Source organism: Acipenser ruthenus, chromosome 5 (assembly GCF_902713425.1).
Source record: "Acipenser ruthenus chromosome 5, fAciRut3.2 maternal haplotype, whole genome shotgun sequence".
NCBI lineage: Eukaryota > Metazoa > Chordata > Actinopteri > Acipenseriformes > Acipenseridae > Acipenser > Acipenser ruthenus.
In genome coordinates this window covers 73005014-73026411 of record NC_081193.1, presented here as the reverse complement: position 1 = coordinate 73026411, position 21398 = coordinate 73005014, and the positions used below count along the sequence as shown (strand labels likewise).

The following is a 21398-nucleotide window of genomic DNA, read 5'->3' as shown; positions in this document are numbered from 1 at the left end:
ATACATGTCAACAGGAAAGTTCCTTTTATCCACAGATTTTAATACTCAATAACTGAAGACGTCCAAACCAAGTTTCATCACAACTGGCATATGAGGGATAATTAATGGTTGATTTGTAACTTTATATATTAAATTAGAGTTCAATATGAAAATGCACAATTTAATATATTAAATAGTTATTTCCCCTGGTGTTTTGACAGATGCTGTGCACATTTATTCACTAAAGAGGTTTCAAATGTGTAGTTTTGGCAGTTAAACATGCATTTTCATTTTACAACAGTGCTACATTAGGTTAAAGAAAAAAAAACCAAAAAAACTGTTTGCAATACTCATACAGACATGGCCAAAAGTTTTTCATCACCCTATAGAATTAACAAAAAAATTAACATAAAGTCAAATGAAAGCTGCTGAATAATGCAATATTAACATGTTGAATTACATACCGCTTTGTAGTTTTCCATATACTTAAAAAAACAAAACACATTTCAATATCCAACATGAAATACTGTACTATTATGGCTTCCACTAGACCTTTGCATTATCATGTTGTAGTTTCTTTGATTACATGATGTTAAAGATCTAAATTATTAAAGTTTTGCATTGCCTTGAATTTTTGGGTTGGGCCATACATTTAAAAAATAAAAAAATATTTGTTTTATTTATTTTTTTAAATGTATGGCCCAACCCAAAAATTTAAGGCGATGCAAAACTTTTGGCCATAGCTGTAGATGGTCTTGCACTTTCATGGCCATTTCACCTGGAGTGGTAAAAATTGTGCCAACCTCTATAGTCTCTTCTTTCCTGTAAGAAACCAACAAACTACTCCCCTAATGACTGACCTGCAACTGCAGCCAGTATGATACTTTGACCTTGAACACACTTCAGGTGAAATGACCTAGGAAGTGAGGCAGATTTCCTGGCAGTCAAGGCAACCAATCTGGACCGGTTTTACCTAGTGGAGTACCAGATATGTTTTCAAATTAAAATACAAGTTTGCTATAAACAGGAGTTTCTTTAAAAACTGCACACAAGACCTATTTAGCGTATGGAATTGGAAAATAAGGTCTGAAATATGAAATGTTTGTGTTAGCTACAACTACTTTGTACATCAAATAAAAACATTTAAAAACTAGCAGATAATGCCATCTAAGCCCATAAGCTAGACTGCTTGAACCACAAGAAAAATATGCATTACAATAAAAGTCAGACAAAAGTATTTTAATTACAGTCACATTTAATTTCTGAAACTTGCATCAGATTTTTTTTTTTTTTTTTTTTTTTTATCAAATAATGTATACAAATGATGTAAAATGGTGACAGTGGTAGTTTATTTGTCCAATACAAAATAAACTTGTTTATGGGGGGGGACGGGGGGGACGGGGGGACCCTACACTATCTACAGACATCCCATCTGTTCTTGAAAATGCATACAATTACCTACAAAGCTTCCCGAATGGGGTGTACTAGTTTAGATGGAAACATACATTTTCTTTAGCAGTATCAAAAAAAAAAAAAAAAAAAAAAAACACAACAAAAAGTACAAGTACTGTATCGGTTTTACTGCAGCCTGTTTAACAACCAGTGTTAAACTCATAACACTTAGTTATAGCATCAGGTAGCTTTTTCAACTATGCAATTTACTTGTATAGACTGGCGGTCTTTCAAATCGCTACCACAATTGTTAAGTTTTATGCATGTTAAAAATCACCTCTGCAAATAAAACCCATACATTAATTTAGATGAACTATAAAACAAAAAAAGTAGTCTGATGCTTTGTCAGCAACATGTTTGGCATTTACAGATTTAGGAGATAATATAATCTGTAAGGGGGTCAGTACTGTTTGATCGGGACAACTATGACATTTCCCAAATCCCTTGTTCCATCCATGCTTAACCTTTGTTGTACTTGGAGATGACACGTTTCAACTCCCTAATGTTTTAATCAAAATTAGGGTTGCCCTACAAAAGATAACACTTAACATTACAGGTAAAATGAGCCTGGCTCTACCCATGACAAACCATATAGCAGCAACAGATTAACTATAAACATCCTCTATTTGGGCATAAAATGTACTTTACGGTAAGCTTAAAAAAAAAAAAAAAAAACCACACACCTTAACCAGTCTGCTTTACCAATGCACCAAAAGTGTATTAAAAAAAATAGTAAACAGTGGTCCCACCTTTTGTTAAAAATGACATTGGCAGGTATTGTTCTCCCATTAAAAAAAAAAACCCACACATGGATGAACACGCTGTACAGTACTTTTAATAAAATTATGAATACAGGATTCCTTACTGACATTTCAGTTCATGTTTGTTTCCTGAAATGGAAACCATTAAATGTCTGAGTCCTGCTCCCTTGGACAAAAGTTTCCCCAGCCCTCCCCCAACCTTCTGTAAGGTTTAGCCAATCAAGCTCCCATTACTAACCTGCTAGTCCTGCCAGCCTGATTGGCAGACAATTTTTCCCCACATTCACAAGAGATTCAGTTCCTGGGAAGTGAATTCTTCCTGCTGCAAAACTAAACCTCTAGCTGAAACATTGGCACACTGTTTGCTACTCCTTGTGTCATCTTCTATACTGGTGGTTGTGGTGGAGGGGGAGGAGAGGTTCCTCATATTCAGTCAGCTGTGGAACAGTTGCTCCATTGTACTCAAAAACCGACTGACATTTTCTACTAAATCCTTTATGATCCAAGACGGGACCGTTTTCTTGGAGATGCTTCTTCCTCCTCCTCGTCTTCCTCTTCGTCATCTGGGTAATCTACAAGCCCAACTAAACCTGCCTGCTGATTATACACAGAGCAAACAAAACAAAAACAAGATATCAATCAGCTATGCAGTAAAGAATAATAAAATTTACAGGCTAGCCTACATCTAGCTGAAACCTTGGAAATAAAGCTTGTTAAAAACCAGAGTAAAATGTTTAATGAAAGTGATGTTGGTCTTTCAAGAAAACAACAATCCCATGTATTGTACAGTCAAGTAAAAAACAAACAAAAAAAAAACGGAAATCCACTTCATACACCCAAGTGTAAATAATTTTATTTCAGTAAGTGTGTTTCCACATGTCGAGAATTCCCCCACCTCTCCTCCTAACCCAACCCTTTCATTTATGCTATACTGTAACTGGGGCTAGTTAATTACTGTATGTTGAAAGGTGTAATCAGGGTGGATCCAATACATTTGGCAATATACAAATTTAATAATCCATTTTAAACACTGCTAACCTTTGTCATAACAGGAGCTGGCGAATTGGCAGTCTTTGAGGAAGAACTGTTAGTGCTGGCAGGCGAAGATGGTACTGCTGCAGATTTACTGTTGGTGCTGTTTGTTCCATTAGCTGCTCCAGCAGAATGAGAAAATGTAAACTTAAAGCTGCCACTTGAGGTCCTCTTCGGAAGGTTTTCTTTGTCCTCACTTTCTTTAACTGCTACACAAGACAATATGCAATATTGAATTATCATCAGCGTGTTATCACAAGATTTGTAAGTTATCAAGAGAGACATTCCCCTGTTCTGGCCAATAGTGCTTGAAGTTGTACTGGTTCAAAATACCACCCTCCACAAGCAACAATTCAACAAATTACTTACAATCTATATTTCACAAGACAACTACACGGCTTAAATTGTATCCATTTTTGGTCGGTACTTTGCAATTCAAATGTCATACTGGAGAGCAAAAGTTTAAAAGTACCTTTTTTTGCTTCAATAAACTTTCCATAGTTGTCAGAGAAATCATCTTCAGTCTTTGACTTCTCTACAGGAGGTACAACAGCTTCACCTTCCTCTTCGTCATCTTCATTAAACCACATTTCTTCGTCATCTTCCAAAGCCCTTGCATCTCTGCGGTATCTGTTATTACGCACTGTAGAGGGTACACTATGAATAAAGATTCAAAGACCTTTGTTACAAGAGATGTAAAAACATAAGCCCTAGATAAACCACAACATTACATGCAAGCAGGTCAACAGAGATCATCATTTACTTCAACACTTTTTTTTATAAAAATTTGACATTGAAAAAGCGAGCCAATAATTTGGGTGTCAGTAGTGTAATAAAGTGGGTCATTATGAGCTACATTATATGCTACAATTCAAAATACAGACAAGCAATTTTGAAAATAGTATTCATTAGTTCAACCAATTAGAATCCAGAATCCAGATTCTTATACCTCAACTCAAGGGATGACCATACTAAGGTAACCCATTCAACATTAACCCTTTGCGGTCCTATGTCGGACATTACAGAGGTGTCACACAGAGGTCCCTAGTCATTTTTATCTCCAGAAAAAGCAGAGAAAAGCTTTCTATGGCCGAGAGGCCGATAGAAGCTGAAAACAAAAAAAAAAAGGAGGCAGATCTGAGCAATACGCATAGTCCCTTCTCCACAGACATAACACGGACATAAACAAACAAGATAGCTGCTTCCGCATCCAGCGCTCAAAGAAAATCGGACATTTGCCAAGCTTTTTAAGATGTTATAGCAATAAAATAAAATGATGACTTGGATAGCATTATTGAAGAGTTTGGTGATAAATCGAGTGACCAGGAGATGATTTATCAGTATGCACTACTATGAAGATATGTGATAAATATAGCGAACAAGGAGTTGGGCAGGGCTGGAGATGCAGTACTGAGTGTCCTTTTGAAATGCAGTGCCTTTTAAACCAGTTTTACTGTGAATAAAATTACTTTTAAAAAGCGAGTGTAAAATAAACAGCTTGTGTGAAAATAAATTAGACCTGATGCGCCTGAAAGGTGCTGAACAAATGGACCGCAAAGGGTTAAATTGGATATTAAATGGCTACCAATTGTGCATTGCACTATATAGTGACCTATGCCAAGTTTTAGTTTGTTCTTAAATTGCCAAGTCTTGAAAATCAGACATAAGTATACAATATACAGCTATGGCCAAGTTTTGCATCACATTACAGAATTAACAAATGTTCCTTCACGAAGTCAAATGAAACCTGCTAAATAATCATACATGAACATATTTAACTGCATACCACTTTGTAGTTTTCCATATAAATGAAAAACTGACAAATTCAAACATGTGAGATTTTGAAATCTAGTATGAAATACTGTACTACTATTATGGCTTCCTGTATATAACTGCTATATAATTTTGTATTTTCTTTCTTTGTTAAATAAGATTTAAAATTATGTTCATAGTTAATTTTTTTATTATGTCTCAATCCTAAAATTCTAAGTGATGCAAACATTTGGGCCATAGTTGTAGATCACAATTTAAATTTGACATGTACGTAGGACTCATTTATCCCCATTGCTAGATAGTTTACATACTGACCTATTCAGTCTTTGATTTTGTCTGTCCTTCTCCTGCTCATATCTAGTGTTCAGTCCTTTAAATGTCTGAACATATTCAATAGATTCAAGTGTTTCATAGAAGTTGTCAATTATGTGTGCAGTGAGTAACTTAATATCCTCCTGTTCAAATAACAAACATGAAAACCTTGAATTAGGAATCAACATATTACACAATTTTGGTAATACATGTGAACCCTGAAGTAGAGAACTACAATAGAAATAAGTGAATGTAAAAAAACGTGTTAATGTTGATGATTATCCTAGACTGCAGCAAAAGAAATAGGACATGTGTAAATTAAAATAAAATAAAAATATGCCTCAAGGGAGAGGCCCTTTAGAGCCCTGGAACTCAAAAGGTAGCCTGAGGGTCAGATGTATATTCTGCAATGAGCATCGCTGCATTTTACCAATAATTTTACTGTGTTTTCAATGTATACTCTACACTGATTTAATAGCATCTAGAAAAACTGGACTAAAATGTGTGCTCCATTTTATGTTACTTTACTCTATATAATAGTGGATGCTGGAATCAAAACCCAGTAAAATTGTAGGCCCTCAATGTACTGTAACTACTGATCTTTAATACAAAATAGCCACAAGTCACATATTAGATATACTTACCACTTTGATAAATTCAAAGAGTTCAATAATTGCTGAATTCAGAAGATTGTACCTTGTACCATTGTCCAACAAGGCATTTATGACTGGCTCAAACAAGTTTCCTTTGATGATATAGCGATTATAAAACTCATCTTTCAGGCCAATAATCCTCCTCATAAAACGCAGGGCACCTGTAAAACAAAACTGCAATTTAACCCCCCCCCAAAAAAAAAACAACACATTCTAAAAACAAACATTCTACCAGTACTTCCCATCACACTGATCTACACAACTTTAATCCCCTCATTCCAAGCAATACATTATGCATCACTGCTTAAACATAATTAGAACATTCATCCCACTACACCTGTTAATACAAGTTTAGAGCCATCAGCATCATGAAAAAGTAGACAGACTACACCCACATGTACCTGTTTAAGGATGGTAAAACATTTAATATGCCAGACATTTAACCAATCACGTTACATTACACCAAACAGATTTATTTTAGTAAGTTAACATATGTTCATTAATTTTATATCTCCACCAAGCCAATACCCACAACCCATTTAAAAACAGCTCTTAGAAAAATGTATAACCTGTAATTTTTGTAATAACCTTTGTATCATTCAACAACTTTTATCCCCTGTACAAATTACAGATTACAATCATTTTGATCAAAAAGTTACTTTAAAAAACAAACGAACAAAAAAAAAAAAAAAACAGAAAAAAGATTTTGATGAACCTTTAAGAAACAAACTATTTTAGTAACATTATATTATCCGAAAACGTGTTGAGTATGTTTATAGGTCTATCTCCATGGAGACGACTAATTACAACCATTGTTTGATTGAAGAGCACATTAATATAAAAAAGCATCAGTATCATGGACTTCATTGCAATACATACTTAATTGGGGAGTGTGGGTTTAAACTTTGAATTTTTTGTGATGTTAAAACTTTGTTTGCTTATTTAGAATTGATTTGCTTAGAAAATACTACAAGGCTGTCAGTATATAATCAGAATGCAATAAAAACTGTGTGTGTGTGTGTGTATAGATATAGTTTAAACTATGACACTGCTTAGAGTTTAAAACGTTCATAAAAATGTACCAAAATGCACATCCCTAGTACCTATATCTTATGGACAAACACGTTCCTCCACACACTCTTAAGACGTTCTCTAGATATATGTAAAAATGAAAGTATAGCATGTGTATGTACACAAGTTCTAAAATAACACTTTGTTAACTGTACTTACATAAGGCCAAGAACGTGTGCTTTGAGTTCATCAGTACCAACACCCGTCTCAAAAGATCTTTGTTCATGATGTAGTTTTTGATGTGATATGTGTGATGTTCAACACAGAACGTAAGCAGCTCCAGAATTAAGGCCAGCAACTGAGCTGTCTGAAAGTTATCTAAAAACGAGAGAGAGAGAGAGAGAGGAAGAGAGAGGAAGAGAGAGAGAGAGAGAGAGAGAGAGAGAGTAAAGTGAACATTTAAACTGGGGTTCAACTAATTGGAAACAAAGCAAAAATCAAATACTGAGGCTTTAACCAGAACCAGCAAACTAAAGTGCCTCACAAATGTATTTATAAACTGAACCTCTCTTCTAAATGGTTACTACTGTTTAGCAGTAATTTTCACATTGTACCGCCCCCCCCACCTCACCCCACCCAATTAAGCAACAGCAGTATTTAAATTTTTGTAGGCAACACATTCATCAGAATTGACATGTGTATTTTCTTTCTATCCTTCACTGGTGATGGCTTTCCATACATAGGCCATTCAACTTTTTGGGGGATGAAAAAAACCAACATCAGGTGTATGAATACTGTTGGCAGCCAGTGAACATGTTCTCTGAAAAGTTAAATAAAAGCTGAGCTGAATCCTAATGCCTCTAACCAAGAGCTCAGGTTCTTTAAAAAAAATCAAGAATTTCATAGGCAAAACCTAGCACTTACCAGGACAAATTGCACTAATCTTGTTGGATCCAACTACTGCATCTGATAAACAAGTACAAGCCAGTAAAGATCTGAACTGTTGCCAAAAATAAATAACCTTTACTGATTGCAATGGTTTCTAAAACATTAGTGCTGCAATTATTTAGCATTGTTGGTAAAGATTGTGCGACAAAATGAATTTAATTCACAGAATTAAAAATGCAGGCAAACCAAAATGAATCTGCACCGTATTGTGCAAACTGGATGACTATGTAAAAACGCTTGTCTACAATATCTGGGCACACACCAAACTGAAAATTGAGATTCATACCATTAGTTTCACATTAAGCTTTGACAAATATGGTTTTAGTTTAAATATATTTAAATACTCCCCAGTGGAAGTTTGATTGGTATAGACATTGGGTTAAACATTTAAATGAACAGTTTCATTTTCCCAAGTCAAACAATATTAAGCAAGATTTAGAGACTTACCTTTTCCTGTTTTTTCTTCCGCTGTATTGGCCAGAAGAGGAGCAGTGAGTACATGCATGCAATACTTGTAGAAAAAGCTGAGAAATTCAGTCTTTTCCGTTTTCTGTGAGAAGAAATGAACATGTGCTATTTGATTAAATATATAGGTTCAAATAGTTTGAAGATACCCAACATATTTAAAGTATTTACCCTGTAAAGCTTTCTTACATTTGATGGTGCCAACATGTTCTCAGGATCAATTAGAGTACGAAGGAGTCCCATTAACTGAACGGCTCCTCCAAGCTCAGGGTCAGGATCACATATCATTTGCTCAATGACCACATTTATAAGAAGAATGTCCTAGATGAAGAAAATGTATGTGAATGACCTTGTGAAAAACATTTTTCCTAATACAATAACTAAATCTGATACCAAGAGGCATTACTGTACCGTGGTATAAATGACAATCACATTTTGTTATGCATAACTAGAAGAAACATTGAATATGCAGTTTGAGAACAGCTATGTACTGTAAAGGCAGTCTGAAAGTGAGTTACTGGACAAGACTAAGTAACTGCTCTTAGTCAAAATCGCTCTCAAACAATTTACTGTATTTTATTTAATTCTCTTATTTGAATTTGCTCATATCTACTACTGACTATTGTATTTTATAACTGCTCTTATCTAATGTGATATTTTATAACTGTAAGGCCTATAACATTGATATGATCAGAAGTAAAACAAAAGGCAGTAAAATGTATTTTTGCTGGACAACACTTGTAACGGAACGTACTGCAATTAATAGAGCTGTGTACTAACTATGAACATGATGTACAACCCATGTGCAAATAAACATTTGAATGTGTCCATGTGTTTTGGGGGATAGATTATGTATACCATGCAAGAACCTAAAGGAACCTAATCCATTCCAATTCTCATGTACTGACAATTTCTGCAAGATCACATGCAGTCTTGCTATGCATCACACAAGGTGGCACAAAAATTGTTTATTTCCAAGCAATCAAGTCTGCCTTTGTAAGAAGGATTCATATTGTCCATTTTATTTTCCGGGTTTTAATTGCTGTTTCGCATTAAAAACAAGGCTCCATGCTAACAGCAACAGCAATAAATAAATATGACTTTCAAACTAATTTACTTTTAGGGCTTGAGTCAGGTGGAATCACTACATAAAAGGGTGTAATGGCAGAATCACCTCGCCGTATCATAAGTTTTTTTTTTTTTTTTTTTTTTAACTATTAAAGAGTACTTACATCATCACTCTGCTGAGCTTCCTGCATAACAAACTCCCGTACCATGGATGGACTAAACTCTACCAAATAAGAAAAGATGTCTGTTGCTGCAGCCCTCACTTGCAAATCATCCATACCCTGCAAAGAAAATACAAAATGTTTTAATATACTACAGTGCCACCCCATTATAACGCGTTTGTCAGGGTCCATAATTGGAGACTGCGTTATTTGTGTTTAGTCTTACAACGAATATTGGCATTTTTGTTCCCAAAATGATTTTCAATGGCAAAATTAATATTGTAGTGTAGCGTGGAAAATGAAGGAAGGAGACACACAATTTGCAGACACTCAAATCCATGATGTGAATCAACCCTGGCTGAGGCAAGCTTACCACTTCCCTGCTTACACACACACACACAGACACACTCACACACACACACAGACACAGTCCCTAGACCAGTCGTGTAACAGTATAAATCCCTGGTCATTACAAGATACAGTATAATGTAAACTTTAAACTGGTGGTATGGCAGTTTCTACCACTTATTTAAATTGTTTGTTTTATAGTAAACTGTAAATAAATAACACAGCATCCAAGGACATTTATACACACTTGTATTGTTTCGTACTGGTTTTGTAACATTCATTCACGGACAGTTTGTTTTTACTTTTAGAAAAAAAAAACAACACAGTGCAAGCACGGGAGCTTTATAAATTAAATGGTTTAAATACAGTAATGTAAAACAATAAAACCCAACGTTTGAGTCAAATTGCATTATGGGGGAAATGTGAGCCACAACCTTACCATGTTATAACCGATTCCACACTGTAACGGGTCGTGTTATAACGGGGTAGCACTGTATTTTATACATAAGTTGTGAACACATAACATAACACTCTACTGCAACAGACAACTTGTGTTTAATTTCAATCTTACATTTTAACCCTTTGCGGTCCTATGTCGGACCTGGTCCGACATTGCAATTATTCCTATCCGGTCCAATGTCGGACCCTGACTGACAATCAAAAAGACGCAAAAAACGGGTTTCTAGTCATTTTTTCTCAGGAAAAAGCAGAGAAAACCATTCAATGGCCGAGTGGGAGCAACAGGAGCCGAGACAAACCGAAAAAAAAAAAAAAAAAAAAGGGCGTATCATGAATTGCCCCTGGCATCAGATAACAGCGACCATAAGGAAACAAGCTGCCTGCTAATGCATCAGCGCTCAGAGAATATCACGGACATTTGCAGAGCTTTTTTCAGATGTTATAGTAATAAAATAATGACTTAGATCACATTATTGAGGCATTTGGTGATAAAACGAGTGATCAGGAGATGATTGATCAGTATGTACGAATATTATTATTATTATTTATCTCTTAGCATATGTGAAAGCTATAGCGAACGAAAGGGTGGGGCGGGGCTGGAGATGCCTAGCGAGTGCTTTGTTGATATACAGGGTCTTTTAAACCCGTTTGACTGTGGAAAAAAGTACATTTAAACAGCGTGTCTAAAATTATCTGCGCGTGTGAAAATAAATTGGACCTGACGCATACTTAATAAATGGACTGCAAAGGGTTAAAAAAACATCCATGTCTGTCTACATACTCCCCTAAATACCAAAAACAGATAGAAAAAGTACTAACCATTACTATCTCTAGAGCAGGAAGAATTCCCAAGTTAGCAAGAGTCTTGAAAAATGCATCTCTGTTCTGGGGTTGTAACGTTTGGGAAAATGCACAGAATTCTTTGAAAAAGTTAACCTGTTGGAAGAGGGGGTGAGGGGAAAGGAATGTTAGTAAATATAAAGCAAACTGATTATGTAGACAACATACATATTTAACAAGTTACATAACACAAAAAATGCTTACTAATAACCCTTTTAGTTTCTCCCCCCCATTAAGGAGTGAATGTTCAATTTATAAACAAGTACTAGTATAGCTCACATACTACAAGATATTTTTGTAGTGCTGCGTCACAGTTAAATATCCTTTCAAAATGTAAATGAATACTCTCTCATTTTGAATTGGCAGGAAAAACCAAAAGCATAATTTGTACATTTCAAAAGTAAACATTTCTGGGAATTAAACCTCCATAAATCTGTCCATTTAAAAAGGAGAGAAGCACCTCTGTACAGTAGAATGGGTTTGTTTTATTTGGTTCAGACCTCATTTCTGCATTGGTTTCCTTTCTATGGTTTTTATTTTCCAAATCTCTACCTCCCTTGAACACTAGAACCGCCACAGTAGTCATTTTGACGGTTTTCACTTTTAATTTAAATTACTCTGCGTGTGTTAAAGATCTGCGGTTGTCTGTTTTTGATTTTTCCTAAATACATGTATTAAATACCCTGATGGCGTTTGATTTAGAATTGCAAAGATGAAACTCGATCAGAAATTGCAAAGTGGCAGGGAAATGCATACAGTGTGCATCAAGTGACACACGCAACAGAAAACAATGCCAGCTAACTAAATGCAATACAAATAAAACATCTGATATCTGTGCCCAGTGTGAAAGAGCAGTATGTGGTAAATGCACACGACAAGTTGATAAGCGTTACATCTGAATGGATTGTGCTAATATGGGGGCAACTTTGAAGTATGTTTCCCTGAATGCGCATTCCCGTTACACAATGTGAACAGAGTTATTTTCTTTTTTATAAAAAAAGATTTTGATTTTACAATTCTGTATGTAGGCCTACATATAACCAGTTTACAGCTGTTTACACAATATTTTCTTTTGAAATGTTCATTTTTTTACGTCATGCATTGTATGCGCTAATTTCGAAAGGCTTTTATGTTTATTTTTGTCACTGCAAAATTTTGGCTATGCAAATGTTAGCTATGATGTTCATAAATAAAACTTTTGAGTTGTATCCGATAGTTTGTGTTTCATTTTCAAATCGAAGCTGTTTAAAATGTACCCGTCAAAATGACTACTGCCGGCGTGTTAAACGTTAATTAGTAGTAGGGCTGTAACAAAGGGTACATTGACCTTTGACGGTTCGAACCTTCTATGGTGCTAATTTGCATAAATTTACTGGAGACGTCACCATAGCTACTAGTTTATATTTGATTGAAAATCCTATTATAGGTAATCTGTACAAATGGAATAAAAAAAGTAGTTTAAAAATAAGTTACAGAACAGTAATCATGTTTTTATAATTAAAAAAAAAAAAACGTTTATGTACGTTATTGATGCTGTTTGCAATATATAAGCTTGCATTGCAGCAGCACCTTATTGTGGCCAATTAAAAGAACTGCATCTGACTTAGGCAAAACAAAGCTTTTTCACCATGCCAAGGAGATTATCAGTCACATTTTGCTACTTAAAACTACTACTAAAACAAAATAATAATTCTAATATTATGAACTTACGATTGTCAAGTGATCCCAGATATTGGTTGTGCCTACATGATACATCAAGAGTTGCTTGCACAATTTGCATTTAACTTCTTTTGGTCGTCTTGCAAAATATACCCTGCTCCAATGCACGGCAGCGGCGCCATATAGAGTTGACACGTATGACGACTTGGTAGTCGATTTTAATACAACTTTTGTTTAAGTAATATACATTCTACAAATCAAAAGATCGAATTTTGCATGAGTGACATTTAATGTGTGATTCAGTATTCACACATTATCAAACCTTTTCTCTTGAGAAAAAAAAAATGCTGCCTAACAAACATTCGAAGGTTTACTACCTACGAATTCCTGGATAGCGAACAGACCTTGGAACACAGGCTTAATTAGCAGTTAAGATGTTTCTGCATCCTAATAAAGAGAAAACTACAAATTAAAGATTGGGTTTAAGATTATTTCTCTTTGCTACAAAATTAAGGAGATTTTAAATGATGGACTTGCTATCAGTGTACACTGAATACTGGATATTTTATACTGAAACAAAATGTCAGGACAACTGCTAAAACGAGTGAAAATAAAAGCACAACGATAAACTAGGCGACTGCAAGTGAAATGCAGTTAGGATCAGTGATGAGCAGTTAACAATTTGTCACGTCTGGAACCTCTGGAAATTGTGTGGAACACAATGAGGCTCAGTCAAGATAAAGTGTAAAAGCAGAGTGACATTGCAATTAACAGGGATGTCATGTGATCAAAAATAAAACCTGAAAACTTCAAGCCCTAGATATACCCGACATCTTTATTTATGAATTCTGTTACGTGAACACATATTTGAAAGCAGTGTTTGCTTGAATATTAATCCCAGAAGTGTATTTTAAAAGTATAACTAAACAAATTCTTCCCTTGTTACAACAAAAGTTCTCCATTTCTGAAGAAAGTTTACTTACCAGTTCACGCCTCTTGCCATCATCAGTTGCTTCATCCGTCAGCTGTGCAAAGACTTCAGACAAGAATTTCTCATCTTCCTATTTAATATTACAAACAGAAACACGTCCATAGTTACTATAGTGACCTAAACAAGAACAAAAAGGCACCATTTGGACCTGGAAATATATTTACTGGTCTGAATATTCACTTAGAGGCATTTAGCGTCTTGCAAGAGAGCTCATATCTTAAGGAATTTGTCAAGTATAAAACAAGGAATAAAGTTAGATTAAAGAAATGACTGAAGGGAAAAATGACACCCTATGGGGAAATTTCATGCACAACACTATGAAATTATGATATTAACTACTGTAAGCATATCCACTTGCAATTACATGACCCAAAGCCACCACCTTCTGAAGGACAGACTTTTGTCAGCTCACTGCGTACATTGCTAGCGCCCCCAAATGGCACCCTTCCCAGCGTCTACAATTACAGAACTTACTTCACACACCAAACTGTCTGTTTCTCTCTCCAGAAAGTGATTACAATAAGTACAAAACATACCATCACGCGTCAACTCACCTGCAACATACTGACAATCTCAACCTTGTTAAAGAAAATAAAAGAGGTCAGCGTTGAAAGAAAATTCTCCTCAAAAACAGATGGAGTTGGCAAGATGATGTCCTGGATATACTGCACCCTATATGTTTGATGGATTTTCTGCCTCAGTTCGGAGTCTGTGATGGGTATTACCTCTTTAAACTTAGCAGTTTTGGTTAAGAACTCCCTGTGCTTTTTTGGCTGTACCAGGGCGGGGTCATACTCAAGACAACCAACAACGTCCATAATGCAGTCGTCCGAGAACATGACCTCAAACAGAGCTGCCTTGTTGAGGAACAAAATTCCTCTTACGATTTCATATAAATGGTGCAGGTCTTCACTGTTCTCAAGGTCCTCGCAAACCTGGAAAAGCTGCAGCAGTTTCTTAATGTAGCCCTCATTCATTAAGGCCAGCGCAAGCTTTTCTCTGCGAATCGGGGAGGACAGAACAGACGTTACTAGATCAGCAATCTCTTCAAGTTTGTTAAGTTCACAAGGGGGTAGGTCAACCAGGTGACTTGTTTCAGGCATTTCTTCGAAACGCTCCTCCTCAGACTCGTCAATAAGTTCCTGCGTGATTTCAACTGCGGGATCCTTTCCTTGCACCTGAAAATGGATAGCAAATGTTTTTAGAATCAATGCTTGTCAAAAAATGAAATGCCCCCAAAATCAACTTACACCGCACCATGGTAGGGTTGGAACAATCTATAATATAGATTACCACGATAAATTTATCACGTTGAAAAATGAAGCAGAAAGCGGCTCTGCACTGAGCAGTAAGTGGCACTGAACTGCCTGCATGAGGCGTAAAACATGATCTGTGTGAGCACTGCATACACTGGGAAGTAATGATTTTAAACAATATGCTTAGGCTTTTAACTATGTTATGGTTTCATTTTGATAATATGTTGTACACTGGAAAGCATGACTGGTTTTCTAATAAAAACCAAATATTGTTTGTTAAAGTGAAAAATCGTTAGCTCATTGTAAAACTACTGTAGAAAAGTGACACTTTAAGGAAATTAATGTAACTGCAAAAAGACGACAAAACGCAACCATACGGCAAATCTTTTAAAGCCTAAACAACTTTGTTGCTGCTTTATTTTAAACTACAATAAAGACATGAGTACTATACTGCTGCCGATGCACCGCATGGGAAAAAATAAGCCTGTATATATCTGTTCCCATGGTGTTGCTATTGTAAAAAAGGGTACTTGCATAAAGAGAACAGTTAACTTTTAATGGAAGGACAGGCAGTTTATTTTATTAAACTGTCTGCATACAAGCAGCGATGTGCAAAACTCAGTAATCTAATGGTATACAACTACAGTAATCTGTTGTGTATCCGCCCGTCACATATCCGCCCTACCCGTTTACCCACCATGATCAATCCCTTCAGCAATGTTAGTTTATTATTGAACAGAGAAGATTAGTTCAGAGATTGTAGATTCATCCAGAGTTTTTGTACACTGTGTTGTATGTGCTCCGTGCGCAACCATTGCTGGAAGTGTCACGTGAGCTGTTCAGTGTGTTGATATGTAAATAAATCCTGTTCTCCAGGGGGGCGTATCAACTTCAACCTCCGTCTCGCTCTCCTGCCCGTCACTCAGCAGCGAATGCACGCACCCACACTGCAGACGACTACTCTGTCACAAGCATTAATACCCTGCATCTTTCTAAACAAGGGATTTAGGGGAATTCCCTTATAAAAGCTGAATCTCAAAACAATAATTGTGTGAATATAATGTACCGCCATCCCTTTTCTTTGCAGCGCCAGCAATAAAGTCGCCGACAAGGTGAGTGTCTTATTTATTAACCACAAACAACTGTAGCTGGCTTTCAGTCTCATACTGTATGCAGGTAGTGTTTCTCACTCAAAAAACTGTCACACACTTTAAAGGCTCCTCCTCCACCATTCACACACGGAGCCGTGCAATCTAAATAACCCTATTTACTCCCGGCTGCGCATACACACTTGCATGCATACCAGTTTAACAATACACACAACGCATACAACACATAATACTTCTGAGCCCCCAGTTGTCCGGGTCGCTACAATAATAATTGTTACAGCTGTGTATAATGGTATTTAAAACAGTATTCATTTATCTGCCTTTTTACGTATCCGCCCTTACTCTGGTCCCACGGCAGGCGAATATGCGACGGATTACTGAATATACAGAGACAGACAGACTTTTTTTTTTTCAACCTAGTTTGATTTTCTTAAATGGCAGATTTGCCATACAAGTAAAGAAAACAAATGCTTCCACGTAACGTTAGCAATTTTGTTTCGTTATATTAATAAATTTGGTGGCACTTTATGATATTAAATGTTCTGGAATTAAATGTTTAAATAAGAAATATATGTATTTTATAGGAAAACTACATTTAATATACAAATTACAATAGATGTATTTCTACACTCACGTTTGTTCTGGGCACCCACCAGAAATGTAAAAACTTGGCACATATACTGTCTAGTTTTTTTTCTTCTAAACTCTGACTTAGACAGGCAGTTGTTATGCTGTTCAAGTATAAATTTGATAAGTTACAATAATTTTTAATATTTAACTCATTCGGCTGATAATCACAATTATGATCATTTAAAGACGATACTCGATAGCTGAAAATGTAATTATCGCCCAACTCTAAAACGTGGTAAGAAAGACTGAAAACAGAAGACTTTTGGTGCACAAATACCACACAAGCAGCCAATAACATTAAAATGCATTAATAGCATTCAAATAATTAGTTTCTAATGCCAACAGCAATCTAGCCAGTGCTACAACGATAGACAAGTAGTAAGTACTACAGGTGGTTTAAGGAGCCTGTTCAAAAGCAAAATAAAATAAATTACAAATTAAAATGGTAAGATAACTAGTGCTGGGACGAACACAGGATTTTCATGTTCAAATATTCGCTCAATTTAAATATTCATTTGTTTTAAAAAAGTAATAAGCCATTATTTGCTCAGAACACAGGCAGACAGCATAACAGCAGGGGCATAGGGGTGTGGCCCCTGTGTGTGTCCCTTTATTTTACAGCAAGATGTTACAATATGTAACACGCTAAAGTAGAAAAATATCCCAGGAGTAAAGAATACATGGTGTTGACCTTACTTTACCCCAGTGAATTAACTACAAAACAAAGGATGCCAAATAGCAGTTCAAGTTAAACGTGGTTTTGTTTATTCCAGAAATATAGTACATAAAATTGACAGTGCATTTTATTTATTTTAACCTCCCCCCCCCCCGTTCCTTGCCATTGCCGTTTCTTCGCAGTAAACACCGGCCAGACATGTTTTCATAAAGTAATAACACGGCGTTGTAAAATGAAGGGGAAAAAAACTTACCGTTTTGGTTCTCTTATTACATTCCACAGTCGCAACAAAAAATATAGAATATAAAATCTATATAAAAAAAATGACTACACAACATTTCCAGCAAGTTGGGCACTGTTTAAGCGAGGCATTTCAGAATTATGTGCGTGCCTTTATTTACTGCTTTTTATTGCCATCAGTAACTCCATCCACAATAATTTCTTAATTTCAAATGAAGCATTGAACGTGTTTTTGTGGTACAGCAATTTTGTTTAGCATAATTTACATACCGGTTCTCTCATCCGGTTCTTCAAAATACTTACAAACATGGCTTTGCTTCGTTCCTTTGTTTAGGAGATGCCATTTTATTAAAAATATATAACAACTTCAGAAAAAAGGCTTGTCGTTAACGTTATTACCTTGTGGACTTGATACCATACCATGCCTACTTCAGCATGAAAACAGAATGCCTCAATGAAGCGCCAGATCGACCGAGAATAAAATCCACCCCAGCGTCTATCTTTCTGTTGCATCAATTAGAAAAGCTACTTTGAGGCAAGTGCCAAACCTCTTCCTTTCTATAATATCTGCCCTTACTCAGGCTCCACAGCAGTCGGATACGCGATGGACTGAGTGTACATTAGGGATGGGACGGTATAAAATTTGCACGGCATAATAACCGTTAAATAAAACAGTGGTAACCTTAATATCACGGTATACAGTACACGCAAGTTATAAAATAAGGCTTAAATGATGAAAGACTAATGTAAATCACTTAAATTACTGTAATTCACAAAAATAAAACCAACAAATCAAACTTCCTTTCATGGAATGATTTAAACATTTGGCATTTAGTATTTTACTATGCCAAATAACTTGGTACGTTTCTTTTTTACAAAGACAATCAGAATTAAAAAAAAAAAAAAAAAAACTAAAAGTTGTACTCTCAATGTTATACTACAACAGTATTAAGATCTATTTGCTCAAAATGACGTGGTGCTGTATTTTGTTAAAACATTTTAACATACAAAATTAAATAAATAAATACTTTGTTTAGCTGATGGTAAATAGAATTGGAAATGATCAGTCTTATTGCTTAAAACACAAACATGTACCACATGTTATTTAAGAGCAGAGATTAGTTGTTTACTGTTTCAACCGGATAAATAAAATATAGCAAAAAATAATTATTTTAATACTAAAACGTGTTACTGGATTTATAGCTACACGTCACGACATTGCACAAGTAAGCTTCGATGATTATTACACGTGGAGTTTGTAAAAAAAAAAAAAGATTTCTTCACTTACCTAAGAAAATTGGAACTGTTATAACTTGTTTAAACAAAACTACGTTGATAATAAGTAGGCTATCCTGCTGCAGTCGCGGGTCTGTGCTCACTTTATTTGAGACATTGGTCAAGTTCTTAGATTTCCGCAGTTCTGTACGGTGCTGCACAGAAATCTGTGCAGATTCTGCATAGCCCAGCGCAGCTTTGAAAATGTTACTGCGGGAGGCTGGCTGCGGCTGTGAACCAAAGGGACGATGCAAAGATCATGAGTGATCTGTTCATCGTAATGCAAATAACCACTAAAACTACTGCTGCCACCTTGTTAGCGGAGGCGAACAACATTTTATTATACAATGAAGCCGTGAACAGCCTTGTCAACACTATATTAAATAAACTGTAAATATTGTGTGCATTTTGGTAAAAAATGCAGTGCCTTGACAGGTTATACACAAGTCCTTTAAAAATCTGGGGTTCAGTTTTCAGTACAAAACTGAAAGCTTCAAGAAAAATCAGATTTCCACGAAAGCAGCAGCAGTAATACAGTAGTTGGCAATGATTTTGTATCTGATGCAACAAATTAAAAACATCTGTACATCAGGAGTTGGATTCAACTTGGAGAAAGTGTGTGTGTGTGTGTGGGGGGGGGGGGGGGCAGGCAGAAGCTATTTTTTTTATATTTGAATAAAGTACTGCTTATTATAGTTGTACTCCTAGTATGTTACTTAAATGTACTAGCAAATGTGTTCCAAACCACACAAAGGATTTCCTTAAAGTATGTTATACATTTGTTGAGGTGAGGTGGGGTTACAAGGAACCTTTTGTGTATCAAAGAATTTTGTGAACCATTCAAGCTACAAGGCTAGATCTACCCCTGTTAATCAAAATTCTACAAGTTATATTCTACTTGTCTGTGTTTTGCACTAAGGGTAGGGGGGCAAGTAGATTTAAAATGGACAACAAGTTTTTTTCAAAAATTGCACACCCCTGCAGCTGTTACAATTACTATATTCACACAATCATTGTTTTGAGATTCAGCTTTTATTAGGAAGCTCCCCTAAATCCCTTGTTTAGAAAGATACAGGGTATTAATGCTCGTGATAGAGTAACTGCCTGCCATGTGGGTGCGTGCATTCGCTGCTGAGTGACAGGCAGGAGATCGAGATGAAAGTGGAAGTTGATACGCCCCGCAGGCTAACAGGATTTATTTACATATCAACACACTGAACAACACAGAAGTTGTCACACTTTGCCTAAATATCAGAATTAAGTACAGTAAATGTTTTATGCTGTAGTTTTTTTTAAACTAAATAAAGTACTCCTTTGTCTTAGAATAAAAACTGCTGCATATAGGTAAATGTCCTACTACACAGCTAATGTGTGTAAAATATATTTTGGGATTAAAAGATCACCACTATGTGCAAATAACATGGTAACATTGTCTCAAGTACACAAACAAAATATTTCCTGCAGGGGTGTGCAATAATAAAAATAAAAAATAAAAATATGTACTATACCTGACAAATCTTTTCCCAGATTTCATCACATCCAGCCTTTTCTTGAAAGCTCAAAGCCAAGTCATAATTCTCAGCTTCAGACCAAACAATCAAGGTGTCCTGTAACAAAGTTATATAAAAAAAAAAAAAAAAAAAAAGTCAAAGTCAAGAACAGCAAATTCACCCAACACTACATAAACAGCAAGGATGACTATACAGAATATGTACCGATATTTTTGCTTAAATATTACTGTTATTTTCTGCAAAGATCCTTTCATGGCATTTAAACTTAGTCTATTCCTTTACCAAATAATGGTGTTTGATATTGAAAGCAAACTGGTTTACATGTTTAGCTGGACTAAACAATGGGCAACTGTGAACCACTAACTTGGAACAAACTCAGGAAGAAATAAAATACACGACTCGGGTGTTTAAATTTAAAACGTAGGTGATTCTTCAAAGATGTATATGGAATCTTAATTATCAGAATGACGGCCTACAAAGTTAATATATTAAATGAAAAACAAACCACAACTCAGGCCTTACAAGTCCATCGTTTTGCAGTAAACTACTTTGCAGTAAATGAACTTACTTGTTGCTTTTGATATGCTGTGTTAGGGCTTATTTTGGACTCCAGAAGAAGTGAACCTAAAATGAAACCTTAATTAGACTTCATCTGTACTACAAATACCAGTGCAATCAATACATAACCTGAAAAATAAGGATGCCGTAATAAAATATTTCATAACTACACAATTCATGTTTTGTCTGAGACATTTATTTAGGGCAAATCATGACGCCGGAGTTACTAGA

At 35.6% G+C, this 21398-nt stretch overlaps 1 protein-coding gene across 7 annotated transcripts in view; it reads right to left on the bottom strand.

Moving 5' to 3' along the window:
- Positions 1 to 191: 191 nt before the first annotated feature.
- Positions 192 to 21398, bottom strand: part of LOC117403110 (serine/threonine-protein phosphatase 4 regulatory subunit 3-like) — a 22730-nt gene continuing 1523 nt past the window's right edge. The window contains exons 2-16 of one of the 7 annotated variants that reach the window (XM_059024463.1): positions 21178 to 21233; positions 20607 to 20705; positions 14467 to 15090; positions 13905 to 13982; positions 11242 to 11358; positions 9619 to 9735; positions 8558 to 8707; positions 8369 to 8471; positions 7898 to 7939; positions 7193 to 7351; positions 5954 to 6123; positions 5313 to 5452; positions 3697 to 3881; positions 3231 to 3430; positions 192 to 2789 (exon numbers count right to left, since the gene is read on the bottom strand). In XM_059024463.1, the coding sequence (XP_058880446.1) occupies positions 2688 to 2789; positions 3231 to 3430; positions 3697 to 3881; positions 5313 to 5452; positions 5954 to 6123; positions 7193 to 7351; positions 7898 to 7939; positions 8369 to 8471; positions 8558 to 8707; positions 9619 to 9735; positions 11242 to 11358; positions 13905 to 13982; positions 14467 to 15090; positions 20607 to 20705; positions 21178 to 21233 (2342 nt within the window). In that variant the 3' untranslated portion in view covers positions 192 to 2687. Of the gene's footprint in view, positions 2790 to 3230; positions 3434 to 3696; positions 3882 to 5312; positions 5453 to 5953; positions 6124 to 7192; positions 7352 to 7897; positions 7940 to 8368; positions 8472 to 8557; positions 8708 to 9618; positions 9736 to 11241; positions 11359 to 13904; positions 13983 to 14466; positions 15091 to 20606; positions 20706 to 21177; positions 21234 to 21398 lie in introns of all 7 variants that reach the window. The other 6 variants (XM_059024465.1, XM_059024462.1, XM_059024464.1 and 3 more) reach the window with 6 other exon arrangements.